The 19,326-nt window shown below is 39.0% G+C and overlaps 1 protein-coding gene across 4 annotated transcripts in view; it reads right to left on the bottom strand.

Annotated features, from left to right (window-relative positions):
* UBE2H (ubiquitin conjugating enzyme E2 H) overlaps window positions 1-19,326 on the bottom strand; it is a 108,657-nt gene that overhangs the window by 37,350 nt on the left and 51,981 nt on the right. For 3 of the 4 annotated variants that reach the window (XM_045864275.3, XM_045864274.3, XM_064574957.1), the window contains exons 2-3: window positions 6,881-6,957; window positions 6,206-6,280 (exon numbers count right to left, since the gene is read on the bottom strand). In XM_045864275.3, the coding sequence (XP_045720231.1) occupies window positions 6,206-6,280; window positions 6,881-6,957 (152 nt within the window). Of the gene's footprint in view, window positions 1-6,205; window positions 6,281-6,880; window positions 6,958-19,326 lie in introns of those variants that run through there. The other variant, XM_045864276.3, reaches the window with a different exon arrangement.

The following is a 19,326-nucleotide window of genomic DNA, read 5'->3' as shown; positions in this document are numbered from 1 at the left end:
TCTTGCTGTCAACGAACCATTCCTCTTACTCTGCTGTATCATCAAATTTCAATCCAGATGCACAATGCATGCAGCCTTCTCCTGGGAGAGTCTTCCTCACTGTTAACGTGGAGATGTACATAGGCAGTATTTCAAAAGTTAGTTTCTAGACTTGTTAGCTGGATCTTACAACATAGTTTTCTATTTTTAAGAAGTATAAGTGAAAAAAAGTATAAGTGGTGACAGAGTTCCCACACTAAGGAAAGGTTAAGGTTATTTACAAAAGATTCTAAAATACTCTATAATAGTTCTATCTGAAATTAGTCAAACGCAGTTCTATTAATATACTACCCAGTAATCTTTTAAAATAAGATAAAATGACAAATTCTTTTTTTTTTTTTTTTAAGATTTTGTTTATTTATTTGACAGAGAGAGAGAGCACAAATAGGCAGAGCTGCAGGCGGAGGGAGGAGAAGCAGGCTCTCCACTGAGCGGGGAGACCGATGCGGGGCTCGATCCCAGGACCCTGGAATCATGACCTGAGCCAAAGGCAGCCGCTTAACCAACTGAGCCACCCAGGCGCCCCTAAAATGACAAATTCTCAATTTTCTCTTGAACACTAGTGTTTAAGTAAAGTAGCTATGGTGTGATGGAGACTATTGTAGATCCCGAAGGGAGACTTCAAGGAATTTTCAAGGCCTTTAGAGGCTGGAAGCCTTAAATCTAGTATTTTATGTCTGTATTTTATTAGAAGACATAATTTCCCCCCTGGGCTTAGGTTTATTGAAAGTATTATTATTACTTATTAGCTATGAACAAGGACCTTTTTTGGTTCACATGAAGAGAAAAATGGAGCAAGGGGGAACACGAGTGGAAGGGTCAGACTAAAAAGAGGAGTAGGTAAGAACTGCCAGAGGCAGCAACCCAAGAGAAGGGACAAGAGGTCTGAAGAAAAGGAGTGAAGAACAGTTACATGTAAAGGTGTAAAGATAGTGCCCAAGATGGAATAAACTAAATCGCAAGCAGAAAAACAAAGGAAAGAGAACAGTCTGTACCCTTATACACACACACACACACACACACACACACACACACACACACACCATTAAATCTGAAAGGAAAAAGAAAGGAAACTAGTGAGAAACACGAGGGCCAGCAGGCCCTTAGCAAGCTACCAGGTGAGAATCCTAGCCAAGGATAAGCTTAATGGCTTTCCAGAACAAAGGACAGGAAAAGTGTAGACCCAGACAAAGATGTAGACGGGACATTTGAAAGTTATGCATTTGCCATATGTTTAAAAATATATCCTTCTATAAAGAAACTTATTGTAGAGTATTTAGAAATTATAGAAAAATGTTTTTAATCCCCTTAACAGCCATGGATAACTGTATCAATGTTTTGGCATTCATACCTGGAATTTCATGGAAAAAATTACAAGTTACACTATAGAAGGTTACCATTTTCCTGTGTGTTCCTTTATTTTATTTTATTTTAAAGATTTTGTCAGAAAGAGAGCACAAGCAGGGAGAGCGGCAGGCAGAGGGAGAAGCAGGCTCCCCGCTGAGCAAGGAGCCCAAGGCGGGACTCAATCCCAGGACCCTGGGATCATGACCTGAGCCAAAGGCACACCCTCAACTGAGTGAACCACCCAGGCATCCCTGTGTGTTCCTTTAATGATTGTAAGGCATTTTTTCCATTAAGATACACCATAATTTAACTGCTTTACTATCTATTGGATCACTTAGTTTGTTTCAAAGTTTTAAAAATAAAAGTTTTAAGAATAACACTGCAATTTGCATACTCTTGTACATTAATCTTAGTGCACATCTCTGAATCTTAAGAGAATTTAAGTAAAATCACTAAAAGGATATAAAATCTTCATCAATCAACATATACTGCTAAGTTGGCTACATCTTCCCTGCCAATGTGACAAGTCCTGTATCTCCCACTTTTTAAAATATGCATTCTTTGGAATAGACATAAAACCATTCTGTATCCTATGCTTACTGGTTACTTTTACGTTTTTATTCAAAACTGATCTAATTTACCCTCTTCGTATATGGGATCCCTCATCTTTATTTCACCCCCACATCAACGGCAAGTCTGTGTTTTCTCTCACTGGTAAAAGAATTCTCTTAATAGATGAGCGCATGCTGGAGACAATCTGGGGAAGTATGGCATATGGCAGTCTCTGGAGCAACTTCTCTGCATAAAACAGAATCTTCACGGACTGGGGATTACTTGGGATTTTCAAAGAGTATTATTTCTAAAGTCCTTATGTGCATCTTCACATCTCTGAAAGCTTTCTAAAAACCATATTCTCAAAACATGAAACAAAATCTTTCTTGTAAAAGTCCATCTCCTTCCATACACTCTCTTCACCAACTGAGGCACTAACTCACACCTCTCCTCAAAAGCAATGAAATCTTGTCACTAAAGCCCACGCAGTATTTTATTCACGTTGGTCTTCTCTCCTAACTAGTGAGAGCTTTCTGTGACCTTCCTAATTACTAGGAAGAATGCCATCTATCCTGAGTATCATTATATTGGTCAATACCAAACATGCAGAGTTCACTTAATTCTACTATCTCATTTTCTAGAAAAGGAAGCAACGGTTCAGGTGAGTATCATTTTCTCGGTCAAGGAAAACCAGGGCCAGAGCATTCTTTCCGGATACCAGTCCACTGATCAAGCACACCCTCCTAACTACACAGCTGGGGACACCAGCAGCACAGCACTAGCAATCCAGGAATGCTTCTGAATAAGACAGAAGTCTGAACTTCTGAATAAATCAGAACTTAAAGATTCAAATATGATTTATTTCAGAGCAGTCTCTCTGAAAGCTATGCGAATAGCTCACTGATGTTACAACTGATTAGAGGAGCTTTATAATTTCTCTTTTGAAAGCGCCGTTGGGGCCAGTTCACCAGAAAATCATAATCCTTAAACTTAAGCCAATTTAATAATCATATATCATTTTACACTCCAACTGATGTCACTCAGTTTTTCCATTCATCTTATTCTGTGAAATTAAATGACCTTTAGCCACTTCAAAAACTTATATCCAGCTTCAAAGCATCAAGATGATTTCATAAACATTATCACTGACGATACTCAAAGAGAATATAACATTCCAGAAGATCAGCTTAAGATGTCTGAAATAATGATGGCATTCACAAAGTTCATAACCTCTTTGTATTCCTTCTGCAAATAGTCTGTTTATATTCCTTCTCTTCCCAAAGATAATTTGAGATAGCTTTATTGCTATTTTGAGAAAAAAAAAAAAAAACCTATATAATTATATAAATTGTTTTTAAAGAATTATTTTTAGTTATAACTCAGGCAATCATGTAACTACTGAAAACTCTCTAAAACTTATTTAGAGGATACCCCAAAAGATGAGCATGTCAAATAGCATTGAATATATACTGAAATATGCATAGAAAATTGTTTTAAAGTATATATACCAGAATGTAAATGATGATATCCATTGAGGGACAGGATTATGAGACAACTTTAATTTTTCTTTATTTTTGGTCACCTGGACCTTCTTACATTCCTACTAAGAATATGGAGCATTTATACAATAAATAAAGATCAAACATAGACACACACATATTAACATTCCAAGATCTAAGCAGTAAGGAAGCTTAATCTAAATTTGCACATCTTAATATTTAAGAGCTCAAAATTTGGCTCAGGAAGAAGGGTATGCCTAGATACTACAAAGGCAGAATTTAAAAAGAATCTTTTTTTTTTTTTAAATATTTTATTTTTATTTATTTGAGAGAGAGAGAATGAGAGACAGAGAGCATGAGAAGGAGGAAGGTCAGAGGGAGAAGCAGACTCCCTGCCGAGCAGGGAGCCCGATGCGGGACTCGATCCCGGGACTCCAGGATCATGACCTGAGCCGAAGGCAGTCGCTTAACCAACTGAGCCACCCAGGCGCCCTTAAAAAGAATCTTAACGTTGGGTTTATCTCATCTCCTTGCCCTTCTATATAATTCTACCACTACCCATACAACTCAAAAAAGGAAACCCTGCCTATTCTAAATGAGCCACTACCTCTCAAAATGTTTAAAGCAAATTCAACAGTATTACATTGTTGATGACCTGAAAATGGGTCACCCCCCACAACTGATTATAACTGTCTTATGCAATGTTCCTTTGGAGGAAACAAGCACAGCTTGTACAAACTAGATCTACTTCCCTAAGAGAAGATGGTACACATCTGTAGGTATAACTAAGTCCTGAAAGCACACAGAAAGGCAAGAGAAAAATTATGAAGAAGTTAAATCAGCCTAGTCATTTGTCCGAAGCAATTTCATATTACATCATTAATTTAAGAAAGTACATAGGCTTCTGTTGTGTCATTAGTGAATAAATAAACAATGCCTGAAGTTTAGACATGTTTACTTTGAAAGTTATGATGAAATAATTACACTGTCTGGAAAAAAATATGTTAATAAGGCTTGAGAAACAAATCTATTTCTATAGGATATGTAATTGCTTTTCTATATAGTTCACTGTTAAACAGCTATATTGTTTTCATTCTGACTAGGAATTTAGGGCTTAAAGCTAGATTCAGCATGCCAATTTTTAGTCTTTAATCAAATGGACATATAAGAAATATATCTGAATGAATTTTATGGTTTACACATTCCATTTGTAAAGATTTAAATATCATACCACTCAACTACAGAAAAGTTCAAATGCCTGTATAGAAAGAATGGATCAACGGGGGACAGGCAACCACAACGTAACAGAAAAACACCCCCCACCCCGGGCTGAGTAATACCACATTCCATCACTCTGGAATGAACTGGGAAGGACTGCTGCCCCAACCCTACAGGTATTAAGTCAGATATACTCGGGGATTATCTCACAGCTCCCTTCCTATTTCACCAGCTGATAACCCTACATCTCAGAGACCCTTGCAGCAAGGGGGAAATTTCCAATTCAATCATTCAGAAAGAAATCTCCATTCCTGAGCTTAGAAAAATCATCCAAGGGACCTTAAAAGGAAATCAACTTATTCTTAAAATGAACACCAAGAGTTCCTGGCGTAAGAAGGAATCTCTGTATAGCGCAAAGCTTGAGAGAGCAGCAGGGTAGCCAGACAGTGGAAGAGAACCTGCTGCATTTGAGGATGATCCTACCTTTTCCACATTACTGATCTTAGACAGAAATGTGGAGGCCTACAATCAAAATATAAAGCGGAGGACGTCTTTGGTCCACCTCCTTAAAAAACAAAACAATGAAACAAAAAACCTTTTTGTTGGAGGGTGGGTGGGGTGGGTGGTGTCTAAACGCCAAGAGACCTGGCATTAGCTCCAAAGACAAGCCTAGCAGCAGCAAGATGTATGGACCCTGGCAATTCTGACCACAAGGTCCAGTGTGACTGTCTGAGAAGGCATAATATATTCCAATTTTATTTTTTTCTTCTTTCTTAAAACTGGTCAATATTTTATTATATTTCAGACTCATCTTTTAGAATGAAAATTTTAAAACCTGGCTTACGTTAGCTGAGTTACTACCATTCCACCATCTCAAAACCTTTAAAAAGGTGTCAACCTTCAATCAGATGTACCTCTATAACATCTGATGCTGAAACGCCTGAACTGTCACTAAGTGCCTTAATGGGGGTGATGGGTTAATAGTATCGCCAATTAGGGCAGAGAGAAGATGGAGAAAAAAAAAGTACCTCTTTATACAATCCCACTGAGGCTCCTACTCTACTTTCTTCAGCTGTTCAGGGGGCTAAAAGGATGAGGAGTAGAGAGAGCGGAAAAGGGTGATTTCACTGCTAGGTACCCACAGTTGAAGTGAACAAAAGCAAAGGAGGATCTAGAGAGGATTTTTAAATGACAGAATTAGAATAAACACTATGTAACATTAATTCCAACAATCTAGAAATTAAAATGAGATTTATGATATGTTTATTATTTTACTGCTTAGCCTGAATAGACAGTGGGCCTCAAGATTGTTTAATCTGACCCTGACAGGAAAATCTAGTTATAATCATTACAATCATGCAAAGGGTATATTTCATCATCTGTCACACCGTGAAGTCCCACAAAAAGTCACTGATTAATTAACTGAATTTTTCCTTTTTAGGCTTTGGTTAAGTAACCATTTCTGGAATTATCTCCCACAAAATGTGGGATTTTTTTTTCCTTTTCTCTTTGCTTTCAAAACTAATGAGAGAAACTGAGTAGTTACATACCTATAGATGGAGATTTGAAAGGGTATTTATCAGGAAGATCCACTCTAACTTTCCATACTCCACCTTCGTATGGTGCTGAAATAAAAGTAAAAATGTTAAACATTAGAACTGTGCCTCCACATTAAAACATAAACCCGAGCGTAAATGAATTATTAAATCCTAATATCTTTTGAAAACCTTGCAAATTAATTCCTTCGGAGTCAGGGACCTCATAATCAGTAGGTATTCTATGTTCAGATTAAAGTACTTTCCTTTAAAAGACGTAGAGTTCGAAAATAAGCAAAGATTCATTTCTCCCCTATGTTTAACTGATTTTTTTAAGTATTAAACACTACTCAATTAGTTGGTAAGTAACAGCCTCCTATTTCAATCTGCCCCGTTGACCCACCCACCAAAAACAAAAAAAATTTCCCCAAAACCATCCATGTTGCCACTCATTAACAAAAAAGAAAAAAACAGTACTCACAATTTGTGTTTAATACTGTCACACAGAGATAAAAGAGAAAAGCATATGAAGTAATTATGGTAAGAGCAAGATTTCCTTACTGGTTCTAGAGTTCCATGAAATTTACCGTTCAATTACTACACATACCTCCACTGATAATCTCATTACCTATTAATGAGTAGAGAAAAAAAGAAACTGAAAAAGAAGAACACATATGAACGTGTACTTACTTCCTTGTGGTCCATAAAACTTCACTACAAATTCATTGAGTCCTCCCAGGATCGTAACCTCATGCTTACTCTCAATGCTAAGGTGGAAGGTAAAGGAAAGTACACAGGCTCTATATTACCTGGAAGAACTAAAGATGATATCCCCAAGATATGCTATGTAAAGTGTTACCAACATTTGATATGAAACTGATAAAATATGAAATATACATAGTCATTCTGGTCATTTAGAAGGGAATATACACTCTTTTAAAAGAATGTGAATGAGCTTTAGAATCAGAGACTGGTGTTCAAATCCCAGGACTTAGCAAGCAGCAAGATGTATTATTGGGTTTGTGAGCCTACACAACATAATAATGTAAGCTCACTCCCCAAGCCTTTGTTATCTTTGTCCATCAGGAAACACCACTTCATAGGATTTCTGTGAGGATTAAATGGGTTAAGTATGTAAAACATGTAAACTGCATTTTGTAAGTCAAAAATAGGCACTGTTTTTTCTCCCCTCTGTAGTCTCTCCTCCCCAATCTACCCCTAGTGAACCTTTAACATAAACTCCATTATTCCCTTTAGTCAAATTCAAAAACTTAGCAAAATACTGATTCTCCTAAATTAGAAATACTATGCTCCTAAAATTATGGATTTACTTAAGCCAAGTCCCCACGTGTTTTCCCCCTGGCTTAGAGAATAATCAAATAATTAGTGATACCACCTTGCTACAGGTACCGTTAAATGCAAAAGAGCAGCAAAACCAATCAATCAATCAATCTTGTCTGTAGTCTTTATTTTCACCTCTCTTTCCCTCCCTTCCAAACCTCTCTCCCTACTTAGACTGGCCTCTAGTTTCTGGCATGTTCTGGTGCTCTAATCACAGGAGTAACACTTGTGTGTTCTCTTCCTCAGAAACTTATCCGTCCCTGAGACTCTTACATGTTTAACTACTAAGATTCAACTCTAAAAGCCAAACAGTAGAGAAGAGGGCTACTGGTCTAATATGTACCTGTTTTAGATTTCTTCTTTGTGGTCTAAACAAATAACCCAGGGATTTTAGGTGCTGGGCTTTGGGGGGCCATCAAATCTCACAATGAAATTAAACAAGAAAACCCCAAACAACCAGATATGATAAACTGGTCTCACCTTTCTCCATCAGCAGTGCAAATCTCATTTTAACTACAAGTACTATTATACCAAAAACAAAGAAGCCAAAGAAATCTTAAGATGTTCTCTTACATAGAGAAAAACAATATTTTTAAAGATATGAAATTACATATTTGGCTCTCCTATCCTCTTACAGGCCACAGAACAGAAGGGCTGGGTGTACTTTTGGCGAAGTCCTTACTCAAAAGCCTTGCACAGGGACACCTGGGTGACTCAGATGGTTGAGCATCTGCCTTCGGCTCAGGTCGTGATCCCAGGGTCCTGGGATTGAGCCCCACCATCAGGCTCCTGGCTCAGCAGGGAACCTGCTTCTCCCTCTGCCTCTCCCCCTGCTCATGTTCTCTGTCTCAAATGAATAAATAAAATCTTAAAAAAAAAAAAAAAGCCTTGAACAATCTCCACTAGAGATATTTAATTAAGACAATTTAGGGGCGCCTGGGTGGCTCAGTTGGTTAAGCGACTGCCTTCAGCACAGGTCATGATCCTGGAGTCCCTGGATCGAGTCCCGCATCAGGCTCCCTGCTCGGCGGGGAGTCTGCTTCTCCCTCTGACCCTCCCCCCTCTCATGTGCTTGCTCTCTCTCATTCTCTCTCTCTCAAATAAATAAATAAAATCTTTAAAAAAAAATTAAAAAAAATAATTAAGACAATTTAGTCTATGCTAATCTGATCTCATTCTTTTCTAAATGAAAACTGTTTTAATAGCACACACAATGAAAGGACTCAAATAGTATCCATGCTGGAAAATAGGCTTCATTTTTTCACTTGGTCAAATGACACATACATGCATGGTATATACTAAATTCTTCTTGACCGGTCAAAATATTCCAAAGCTAATGCTAATGAAATAAATAAAAGTACAACAGGTTAAAATTTGCTTTAAAACAAAAAAAAAGCACCTTGAGTTAGAAGTTAAATCTAGTTACAATGAACAAAATTAAATATAAATAATAAAGCCCGTGAAGAAAACAGACTTTAAAAAATAATCCTGGGATGAAAAGCCTTTCCTAAGAGTGATACCAAAGCCAAAAACCAGAGAGGAAAAGATGAGCAGATACAAAACACACACACACATTTAACACTTTTATATTGTAAAAGACAAAACTAAAACAAACTATGAAGAAAATTATAGCATATGACCAAAGAATGTGAATTAAAACATAAAAGGTTATTACAAAGCAGTAAGAAAAATTAAAGGGGCACCTGGGTGGCTCAGTCAGTTAAGTGTCTGACTCTTGATTTCAGCTCAGGTCATGAACTCAGGGTTGTGAGATGGAGCCCCAAGTCGGGCTCCCCCCTGGGCAGGGAGCCTGCTTAAGAATTTCTCCCCGCCACCCCTTTTCTCTCCCTGCTCTGCTCCTCCCCTCCTTGGAAAAAAAGAAAGAAAAAAGAAAAATTAGAAACACCTTGACAAAGAAAAGACCAGAACAGCCAACAAAACGAAATGAACAAAATTAAGCTGAAGTTTAACTCATTAGTTTAAAAATAAGACATTGTTCACTAAAAATTGATAAAGATGAAAGAGCTGATGAAAACCTAGTGTTCAGTGGAGTATAAATTCCTATTCCTGAGGATAAATTTAGCACTGTGTTCCAAAACTCAAAATAAATTTATTCTTTTATTCAAATTTCACTTCTATGAAGTTATTTTTAAAAAAGATAACCAGCCCCTGCTGGTGGGAGTGTGATACAGTTTCAACCACTTTGGAAAAGTGCTGGTGTGGAAAGCTACACACATGCATACCCTATGCCCAAGAGCACTCCTCCCACTAGATAGGCATAGCTATGATCGCCAAAACACAGGTTTAAGAATGCTCATAGCACTATTTATAATACCCAAAACTTAGGTTACAACCCAAAGGCTCATCACCAATGAAAAGGATAAACTATGGCTGTCACCCTACAGAATATTGCACAGCAATAAAAACTGAATTGCAACACTTAGGTGTATGAGTCTCGCAGCTATTATAGTGAAAGAAACCAGGTACCAAAGAGCACACATGATATGATTCCATCTATACACATTTCAAACAGGCTAAATGAATCAATGGTGTTAGAAATTAGGATAGGAGTTACCCTAGTGGGGACTGTGATCATTGCGAAGCGGTTGGAGGGGGACTTCTAGGTGCTGATTAAACATTTACTGTTCCATTTAATCACTGAGCTACAAAGATTTGTGGACTTTTCACATACATGCTCTTGTTTAACAAAAAAGACAAAGTGTATCTGAAATGTGCAAATATGTTTACTGGAATAGGTGAAATTTAAAAATGAAAATTAAGTATTTATCAAAAGGAACTGATTAAATGGGTTATAAGCCATTTTATAAAACAGGCTGCCACTACGTCTGCTAGTGTTTTCTGGTGCCCTCTCCGCACCCAGAGCTCCTTCAATGTACTTTTCTGCTCAACTTGAGGTATCCAGAAGCAGGCAACTGAATAAAGTAATACAGGTAGACACCCCAGTCACTAGACAAAACCAAATAAATTCACAAGGATAATGAAAAGAGAGTGTAAGGAAGAGGATTCAGGGCGCCTGGGTGGCTCAGATGGTTAAGCGTCTGCCTTCGGCTCAGGTCATGATCCCAGGGTCCTGGGATCGAGTCCCGCATCAGGCTCCCTGCTCTTTGGGAGCCTGCTTCTCCCTCTGTTTCTCTCTCTCTCTCTCTCTCGGTCTCTCATGAATAAATAAATAAATAAAATCTTTAAAAAAATAAATTAATTAAATAAAATAAAAATTAAGGAAGAGGATTCAAAGAGTTTAATAAAAAGAAGTCATAAACTCATTTTATAATCTAAAATTCTGTAGAAGCAGCATTCCCCATTCGTGAGAACTAATTCGCTATGAATAGCATTGATGGATAGCAATTACTCTTAATTAATCATTTAAAATTATGAGTTATCCACATGGATATCTTTTCCAGAAAACTGAAGATATTTCTATCCTTTACATGGATGCAATAAATCTGGGTTTCTTCCATTTTGTGATCTGAGAGTTAGTCCATGCTTTTATCTACTTTCCAAAGAAAATTCTCCCTTCCCAACAGTCATGTTCAAATGAGATTAGAAGTCAATGCTCCAAACCTCCCCTTTCCCACGATCCCTGGTGCAACCCTCCTGTCAGATATACTGGGTCTGTCTTCAATTACACATTATACTGTAAATTAAATAGAGTTCTTATAGCCCGTTTCATATGAAAAACTAAAAGTAAACTGAATGAAACCTTTAAAACTCCTACCAAGTTGGTAAAATGAAGAAGCTGTGCTAAATTTATGCTGCCTTAGAATGGTACAGACAACTAAATCAGATGGAAAAAAAGAATTTAAGTTTAGTTGAAAGAAAAACACTGCATTAAAAATAAGCCATTTCATCACCACGAATGAATGACTTGCCCACAAAAAATATAAAATTACTTGACTGTTGTTACCATGTGTATTTATGATAGAGGCCACGAGTTTCTTTCTCCTCTCTGCTGCAAAGTCAAGGGCAAATGAGGAAGGAAGGCAAATGAGAAGGCAGGTTACAATGACAAAAATAATGATCTATTTCTGAGACGTGCTGGTCAGGCTAGTAGACTGGCGGGAACTCACTAGAAGGTGTCTTGATTACTTTCTCAGTTTCAAAGCTTGGACACAGAAAATATCCTTCAGATACTGTTCTGGTAAACATATGTTAAATAAACCCATAAAACCACATTTTACTCACCTGTGAGCTAAGTTATTCCCAAAATACTGCCTTTTTACCTTTTTAGCATTTCACTATTAAGGACTATCAGCATTTTCAGTAGAATAATGATTAACATTCCCAAGAGCCCAAGTTCATTTCATTTTTAAAATGCCAGCCACCCACCACCTTATTTTCCCTGAGTGGCATTATGATTACACAATCTAATATTTAAAGGTTAATGCCAAACTGTCAAGAGATAACTGACATTCTTGGCAAAACGTGTCTATCGGGATTTTAGAAATGATTTTTATATAGTTCTGGAATTTTCCAGAAAGGGAGCCAAGGGCTAAAAGCCTGTGCCACAGGATTGACGTTAACAGGTCAAAGACCTAGGAATCAGACAGCATTGTTTCCTAAGTTCACTGATAATGAGCTTATAAAATAAATGAAGGGTGGCCTCCCTGAGCTGTGTCCATGGAAGTAAGGGACTGGGCGTGAAGAATGCACTTCTGTGCAGAAGGGAGAAGCAATTCGTATGGCTTTCTCTATATATGTTCAGACCAGTCTGTTTCCAACTCTCCTTGAGATGAATCATACTACAAACGTTGAAGAAACTTGCCAACCTTTATTTACTACCTAGTATTCTTGATAAAAACGCGGCATGTCTATAAACCCATTAATGTGCAAAATATCACAAAAGAATACTTTTGGGTTTACGTTTATAAGGAATCCTTCTCCTTTAGAGACATACATTGAAATATTTACTAATTAAACTATATGATGTCTAGAATTTGCCTCAAAATAAACCAGTGTGGGAGGGGTTAAAAGAGAGATATAGAAGAAATGGTGTGGGGGCGCCTGGGTGGCTCAGTCGTTAAGTGTCTGCCTTCGGCTCAGGTCATGATCCCAGGGTCCTGGGATTGAGCCCCGCATCGGGCTCCCTGCTCTGCGGAGAGTCTGCTTCTCCCTCTCCCACTCCCCCTGCTTGTGTTCCCTCTCTCGCTGTGTCTCTCTCTGTCAAATAAATAAAAATCTTAAAAAAAAAAAAAAAAAAAAAAAAGAAGAAGAAGAAATGGTGTGATCTTTGAGGTGGGAATTACTGAATCTGAATGATGGGTGCCTGGTGGGGGGGGGTCATCACATCACATTGTTCTTTTACGTTTGAAATTTTCCATAGGAAAGGTTCTAAAAAAAAAAAAAAAATTAAGAATGTAGTCAGTTATCGGAACTTTAGCATTCAACAAGCATTAACAGTGCAGAACTAAAATGCTATAGCTCTCTTTTTTATAGGTTTATTTAGAGAGAGAGAGCGCACACACATGTGGGGAGGGGCAGAGGGAGAGAAACTCAAGCAGACTCCCCACTGAGTGTGGAGCCCCACATAAGGCTTGACCGCACAACCCATGAGATCATGACCTGAGCTGAAACTAAGAGTCAGACACCCAACTGAGCGAGCCACCCAGGCACCCCACAGCTGTTTTGTTTTGTTTTGTTTTTTTAAGATTTATTTATTTATTTGAGAGAGAGCACGAGCGGGAGAGGGAAGAGGAACAGAGAGCAGACTCCCCACTGAGCAGGGAGCCCAATGCTGGGCTCGATCCCAGGACCCTGGAATCATGACCTGAGCCGAAGGCAGACACTTAACTGGAGCCACCCAGGCGCCCCTCTGCTTCTCCCTCTGCCTCAGTACTTTCCCCTGATTCATACACTCTCTCAAACAAATGAATAAAATTTAAAAAAAAAATAAAAACTTATAAAATGATCCAACATTTTTTTCCTGAGGTCCAGTACTTAGTCTGAGGAAGAAAAAAAAAGCAAGTGATTCAGTATGTAAGAGAACAAAGACTTTTATTGAAAGAGAAGAATACTCTGCCAAGACAGCAAATCAACAAGTGACATTCTAAATGAGTCAAATTGGATTCGAAAGGATAACTAAGAAAAATCCAACCACCCTGAAAGAAGATGAGCATGGCTTTTGTATATCTATAACAAATAGCCTCTGGGCAAAATAATACACTCAACATGGGACTCTAACTCACCACCCCAAGATCAAGAGTTGCACACTCTGGGGCACCTGGGTGGCTCAGTTGGTTGGGCAGCTGCCTTTGGCTCGAGTCGTGATCCCGGGGGTCCTGGGATCGAGCCCTGCGTCAGGCTGCCTGCTCAGCGGAGAGCCTGCTTTTCCCTTTCCCTCTGCCTGCCGGTCTGCCTACTTGTGCTATCTCTCTAATAAATAAATAAATAAATATCTTAAAAAAAAAAAAAGAGTTGCGCACACTACCGACTGAGCCAGCCAGGTGCCCCAATAATTGTAATTTAAACAAAAGTACATCTGTAAAGAAAAATGGTCATGTACAATAACAGAGGCTCCTGAGTGAGATGAAAGTTTAAATTAAAAAAAAAAAAGGTTTTGGGGCACCTGGGTGGCTCAGTCATTAAGCGTCTGCCTTCGGCTCAGGTCATGATCCCAGGGTCCTGGGATCAAGCCCCGTATCAGGCTCCCTGCTTGGCAGGAAGCCTGCTTCTCCCTCTCCCACTCCCCCTGCTTGTGTTCCCTCTCTCGCTGTCTCTGTCAAAATCTTTTAAAAAATAAATAAATAAATAATGTTTTGAAAGGTTTGTATTCTTTATATTAGTAGAGGGGAAGACTGTTACACAAAAGACAAAAAATAATGAAAACAGCAGAAATAAAAGCTACCGAGAAAATAAGATGGGGAAAAGGATGCAAAGCAGTAAGAGGGAAGGAAAAAGGCTTCTACTAGTGATGAAATAAGTAAGAGCATATTTTTATCATTTATCTCAATGTGGGTGTCAATAATACAATGTCAAGAGCAATCAACAAAACAATATACAGGTGTCATATCTCCTAAACTCAAGCAATTTTATTACCTATATCCCCCCACAAAATATTTTAAGTTTTCCACGTGAAGTGACAGAAATCTATTAATATTAAGCTGAGCTACAGAGAATATAGTTTTAGCATCTATTAAATCCACGAAAGATCACAGTCTTTATTAATAGTTGGTTTTCTAAATATTCTACAAACCTCCCCCACACAAGAGCCATAAGGCAAACAAACACTACTCTTAAATGCCTGCCTCTAAGAAGCTTAAAGTTGAGCAAGGGAACATGACATCTGTACATTAAAGAGTAAATGCAAAAACAGTTTGCTACTAGGATTTAGAGTAGGAATAGATTTCTTTCAGTCTGTGGGTAAAGAGAGATGGATTTACACAGGCCTTAAGAACAGCAGGGGAGGGGTGCCTGGGTGGCTCAGTCAGTTAAGTGTCTACCTTTGGCTCAGGTCATGATCTCAGATTCCTGGGATCGAGCCCCGCATCCGGCTACCTGCTCAGTGGGGAGTCTGCTTCTCCCTCTCTCTGCTCATGCTTGTTCTCTCTCTCAAATAAAATCTTAAAAAAAAAAAAACAAAAAGGGGCACCTGGGTGGCTCAGTCGGTTGAGCGACTGCCTTCGGCTCAGGTCATGATTCCGGAGTCCTGGGATCGAGTCCTGCATCGGGCTCCCGGCTCGGTGGGGAGCCTGCTTCTCCCTCTGACCCTCCCCCCTCTCATGCTGTTTCTCTCTCGCTCGTTCTCTAATAAATAAATAAAATCTTAAAAAAAAAAAAACCAGCATAGGATTTGGATATGTGGAGGTGGGAGAGGCATTTACAACAAAACCAGAAAAGCATGGGATATGTCCACAAAATGAAGACCACTACATTTTTATTTTGATGAGTGGACCACAGGGAGTGTTAGAAAGTAGGCCAAGACCAGATTACCAACTGCCCCAAAGCATGGATTTTATCTGGTGAACAGAGAGCTAGTTGGTTATTTCTAGGCACAGCATATACAACTGGGCTTTACACAAATATAACTGAGCCATGGTATATACGACCAGCTGAAGGTGTGATTGAACAGTTAAAGCAAAAGAGCAGAAAAGAAATGTTCAAGGCCAAAGGACGCCTGGGTGGTTCAGTAGGTTAAGCGCCTGCTTTCAGCTTGGGTCATGATCCCTGGGTCCTGGGATTGAGTCCTGCATCAGGCTCCCCGCTCAGTTGGGAGCCTGCTTCTCCCTCTACCTGCCACTCCTGCTTGTGCGCTCTCTCTCTCTCTCTCTCGCATGCGCGCTGAAAAATAAATAAAATCTTAAAAAAAAGAAACGAAACGAAACGTTCAAGGCCTCAACTAAGGTAACAGCCATGGGAATGATGGGAGAGATTAGAGACTTCACAGGCTTTGCAACTGACTAGATACAGCACAGCTAGTAGAAAACTCCAGCTCCAGTGTTGCTAGAATACCCCATTTTCATGAGAGATCAAAAAACTAGATTTCTAAGCCAATATCCTAATTTCTAAACACAAAGAGAGCACACGTGCTCCAACGTCTCTCAGTGAAGTCTTCTGGGACCAGCCTACTTCCACTTACAACCACATACTGCTACACTGTCACCAACTAATATACTATGTATTTTACTTTATCACTTGCCTCCTGCTACTACAGTGCAAGCTTCCTAAGGGCAAGGATTGTCAGGTTTGTTCACTACTGCGTTCCTGGAGCCTAGAAGAGTACCTGGCACACAGTAGGCACTCAATTAACACCACATTAAATGAACACATGAATGAAGTTGCAAGACAGGCATGGCCTGAAACCCAGTCTGAGATCTAAATATAGTTTTAGCCTTGTCAGACAGGGAAGGTGATACTACTAACAGCAAAGAGGAACACAGGACAGAAGGAACAAGTTTTTTATGGAAGATGCTAAGTTTGGCTTTGAACACAAAAACATGTAAAGTATAAATGGATAAACCAAGTGGCGATATAATACAAGCAGCTGGAAAACTGGTGATTTAAAAGGGGTCACCTTGTAAATCACTTAACTCTCAGCTTGTTTCCCAATCTCTAAAAAGGAGGGGGAGGGGACTGAGGAAGGATTACCACCTCATTCCCACAGATGCTGAAGATGAAACACCAACAAAGAAAGGTACCTGGCCCAGCATCGGACACAAGAGGAATTCAATATTTTTAATGTAAAAAAAATACAAAACTGACTAGTTTCCACAGGACTAAAATTGACTTAAGCAACAATTTTTTTTAATATCTAAAAAATTTTCTTCTACATTCTTGAGACTCCCCCTCCAAAAAAACAACCTTTCTTAGTGTTATTATTATGAATAATGGTAGCTATACAGAACCACAAAATACAATGATGCCATGAGGAACTAACAAGGCCTACACTTATTTTCTGAAATAAAACTTTCCATACTGTATGCTGAAGGCACTGGCAGGTTCTTTTCCTAGTTGTTGTTGTTTTTTATTATTATTATTTTTAAAATAATCTCTACACCTAACATGGGGCTCGAACTCACGACCCCAAGATCAAGAGTCCCATGCTCCGTTGACTGAGACAGCCAGGCACCCCCCCATTTGTTTTTTTTTGTTTTTAAAGATTTTATTTATTTATTTAATTGACAGAGACAGCGAGAGAGGGAACACAAGCAGGGGGAGTGGGAGAGGGAGAAGCAGGCCTCCCGCTGAGCGGGGAGCCCAATGTGGGGCTCGATCCCAGGACCCTGGAGATCATGACCTGAGCCGAAGGCAGTCGCCCAACCAACTGAGCCACCTAGGTGCCCCTAGTTTTTTTTAAGCTAGATTTGAGAGCTGTCACTGGTCTACCATCCTTTAAAATGTTATCTGTGGGGGGCTCAGTTGGTTAAGCGTCCAACTCTTGGGTTTCAGCTCAGGTCATGATCTCATGGGTTGTGGGGTCGAGCCCTGCATGGGACTCCACACTCAGTGGGGAGTCTGCTTGGGGATTCTCTCCCTCTGCCCCTCTCCCTGCTCTCTAATAAATAAATAAAATCTTTAAAAATAAAATGTTATCCGTGGTAGGTTATAAAAATCAGGTAACTGAAGTTCATTAATTAAAAAAAATACATTCTAAAAAAGACAGTCTCCAATAAATAACACTTTTTTCTTTTTAGCTGTTCGCAGTTTTACAATTAAATTAGTTGGCTATAGCTGCCAATAACCTGAGTGATGGAGGTACCACTTATTTAAAAATGGTCTTTTCAGGGGTGCCTGGGGGGCTCAGTCGTTGGGCATCCGCCTTCGGCTCAGGTCGTGATCCCGGGGTCCTGGGATCGAGCCCCGCATCGGACTCCCTGCTTGGCGGGAGGCCTCCTTCTCCCTCTCCCACTCCCCCTGCTTGTGTTCCTGCTCTCTCTCTGTCAAATAAATAAATAAAATCTTTAAAAAAATAGGGCGCCTGGGTGGCTCAGTCGGTTAAGCGACTGCCTTCGGCTCAGGTCATGATCCTGGAGTCCCGGGATCGAGTCCCGCATCGGGCTCCCTGCTTGGCGGGGAGTCTGCTTCTCCCTCTGACCTTCCCCCCTCTCATGTGCTCTCTCTCATTCTCTCTCTCTCAAATAAATAAATAAAATCTTTAAAAAAAAAAAAAAAAAAAAAATCTTTAAAAAAATAGAAATAAAAAAATAAAATAAAAATGGCCTTTCCAAAATAACTGTGTATTGTCCAATATACTGAACACTTAAAGACTCATTATCCAAGAGATAAAAGGTAGCATGTGTTATTATTTTCTTAGGTAGCATGTAAAGTTTTACATAGCCAAAAAATTTAAACAGGGAAGAATAAGGTTAAACAGCAAGCATGTTCATTACCACCTAACAGGCTATAAATCACACTAGCCCAGAAGAGATCTTTTTCCCCTAAAGTGTTTTCATTTAAAGCTTCCAGGTTATAAATAAAAGTAAACACTGGCAAGATCTAAGTAAATTTTTTTTAAATGGGAAAATCATCATAACTTTGCTCTTCTCCCCGATGCATTATTCTGCTACCAGATTCCCAAATAATAAAGTAAAAATTTCAAAAGAAAAATTAAGTCATAAGTCACAGAAAATAATTTTTTCAAATAATTTTAGAAAAAGTATATCAGAAAGATATATAGGAAATCTAAGCCCCACTCCACCCCCAACAAAATGTTTTATAAAGCAGACTTAGAAAGTCCAATAGTCAGAGATGACCCAGTTGCAGAAAAAAATAGTGAGAGAAAAGCGACGGGAAATATGGAAAAATGATGCCATTTTGAGACCAAAAAAACAAACAGAAAATTTAAGTTCATATTCCAGTTAAGCACCTCAAAATATTTAGATGATCAATTAAACATAAATAGCTCTTTAATAAGCTTCACTGCTTTGCTATTTTATGGCAACTGTGCATTTACTTTTTAACTAAAAATGTACAAATCCATGTATATAAATTAACAGTATGTTACGTTTAATTAGTCTTCAATAACTCATGAAAGGTTAATCAAAAGCTTAATTTTAGGGGTGGCTGCTGGCTCAGTCAGAGCATGTGACTTGATCTCAGGGTTAAGTTTGAGCCCCCAACTGGCTGTAGAAATTACTTAAAAATAATCTTAAGGGGTGCCTGGGTGGCTCAGTCGGTTAAAGCATTGGCCTTCAGCTCAGGTCATGGTCCCAGGGTCCTGGGATAAAGCCCCACATCGGACTCCCTATTCAGTGGGGAGCCCGCTTCTCCCTCTCTCTGCCACTCCCCCTGTGTGTGCTCTCAGTCTCTCCGTCAAGTAAATAAATAAAATCTTTAAAAAT

The sequence above is a fragment of the Mirounga angustirostris genome, unplaced genomic scaffold (genome assembly GCF_029215605.1).
Source record: "Mirounga angustirostris isolate CCGP_5_RB_7025 unplaced genomic scaffold, mMirAng1.0.hap1 SCAF_12, whole genome shotgun sequence".
Classification (NCBI taxonomy): domain Eukaryota; kingdom Metazoa; phylum Chordata; class Mammalia; order Carnivora; family Phocidae; genus Mirounga; species Mirounga angustirostris.
This window is presented reverse-complemented; position numbering and strand designations above follow the sequence as displayed.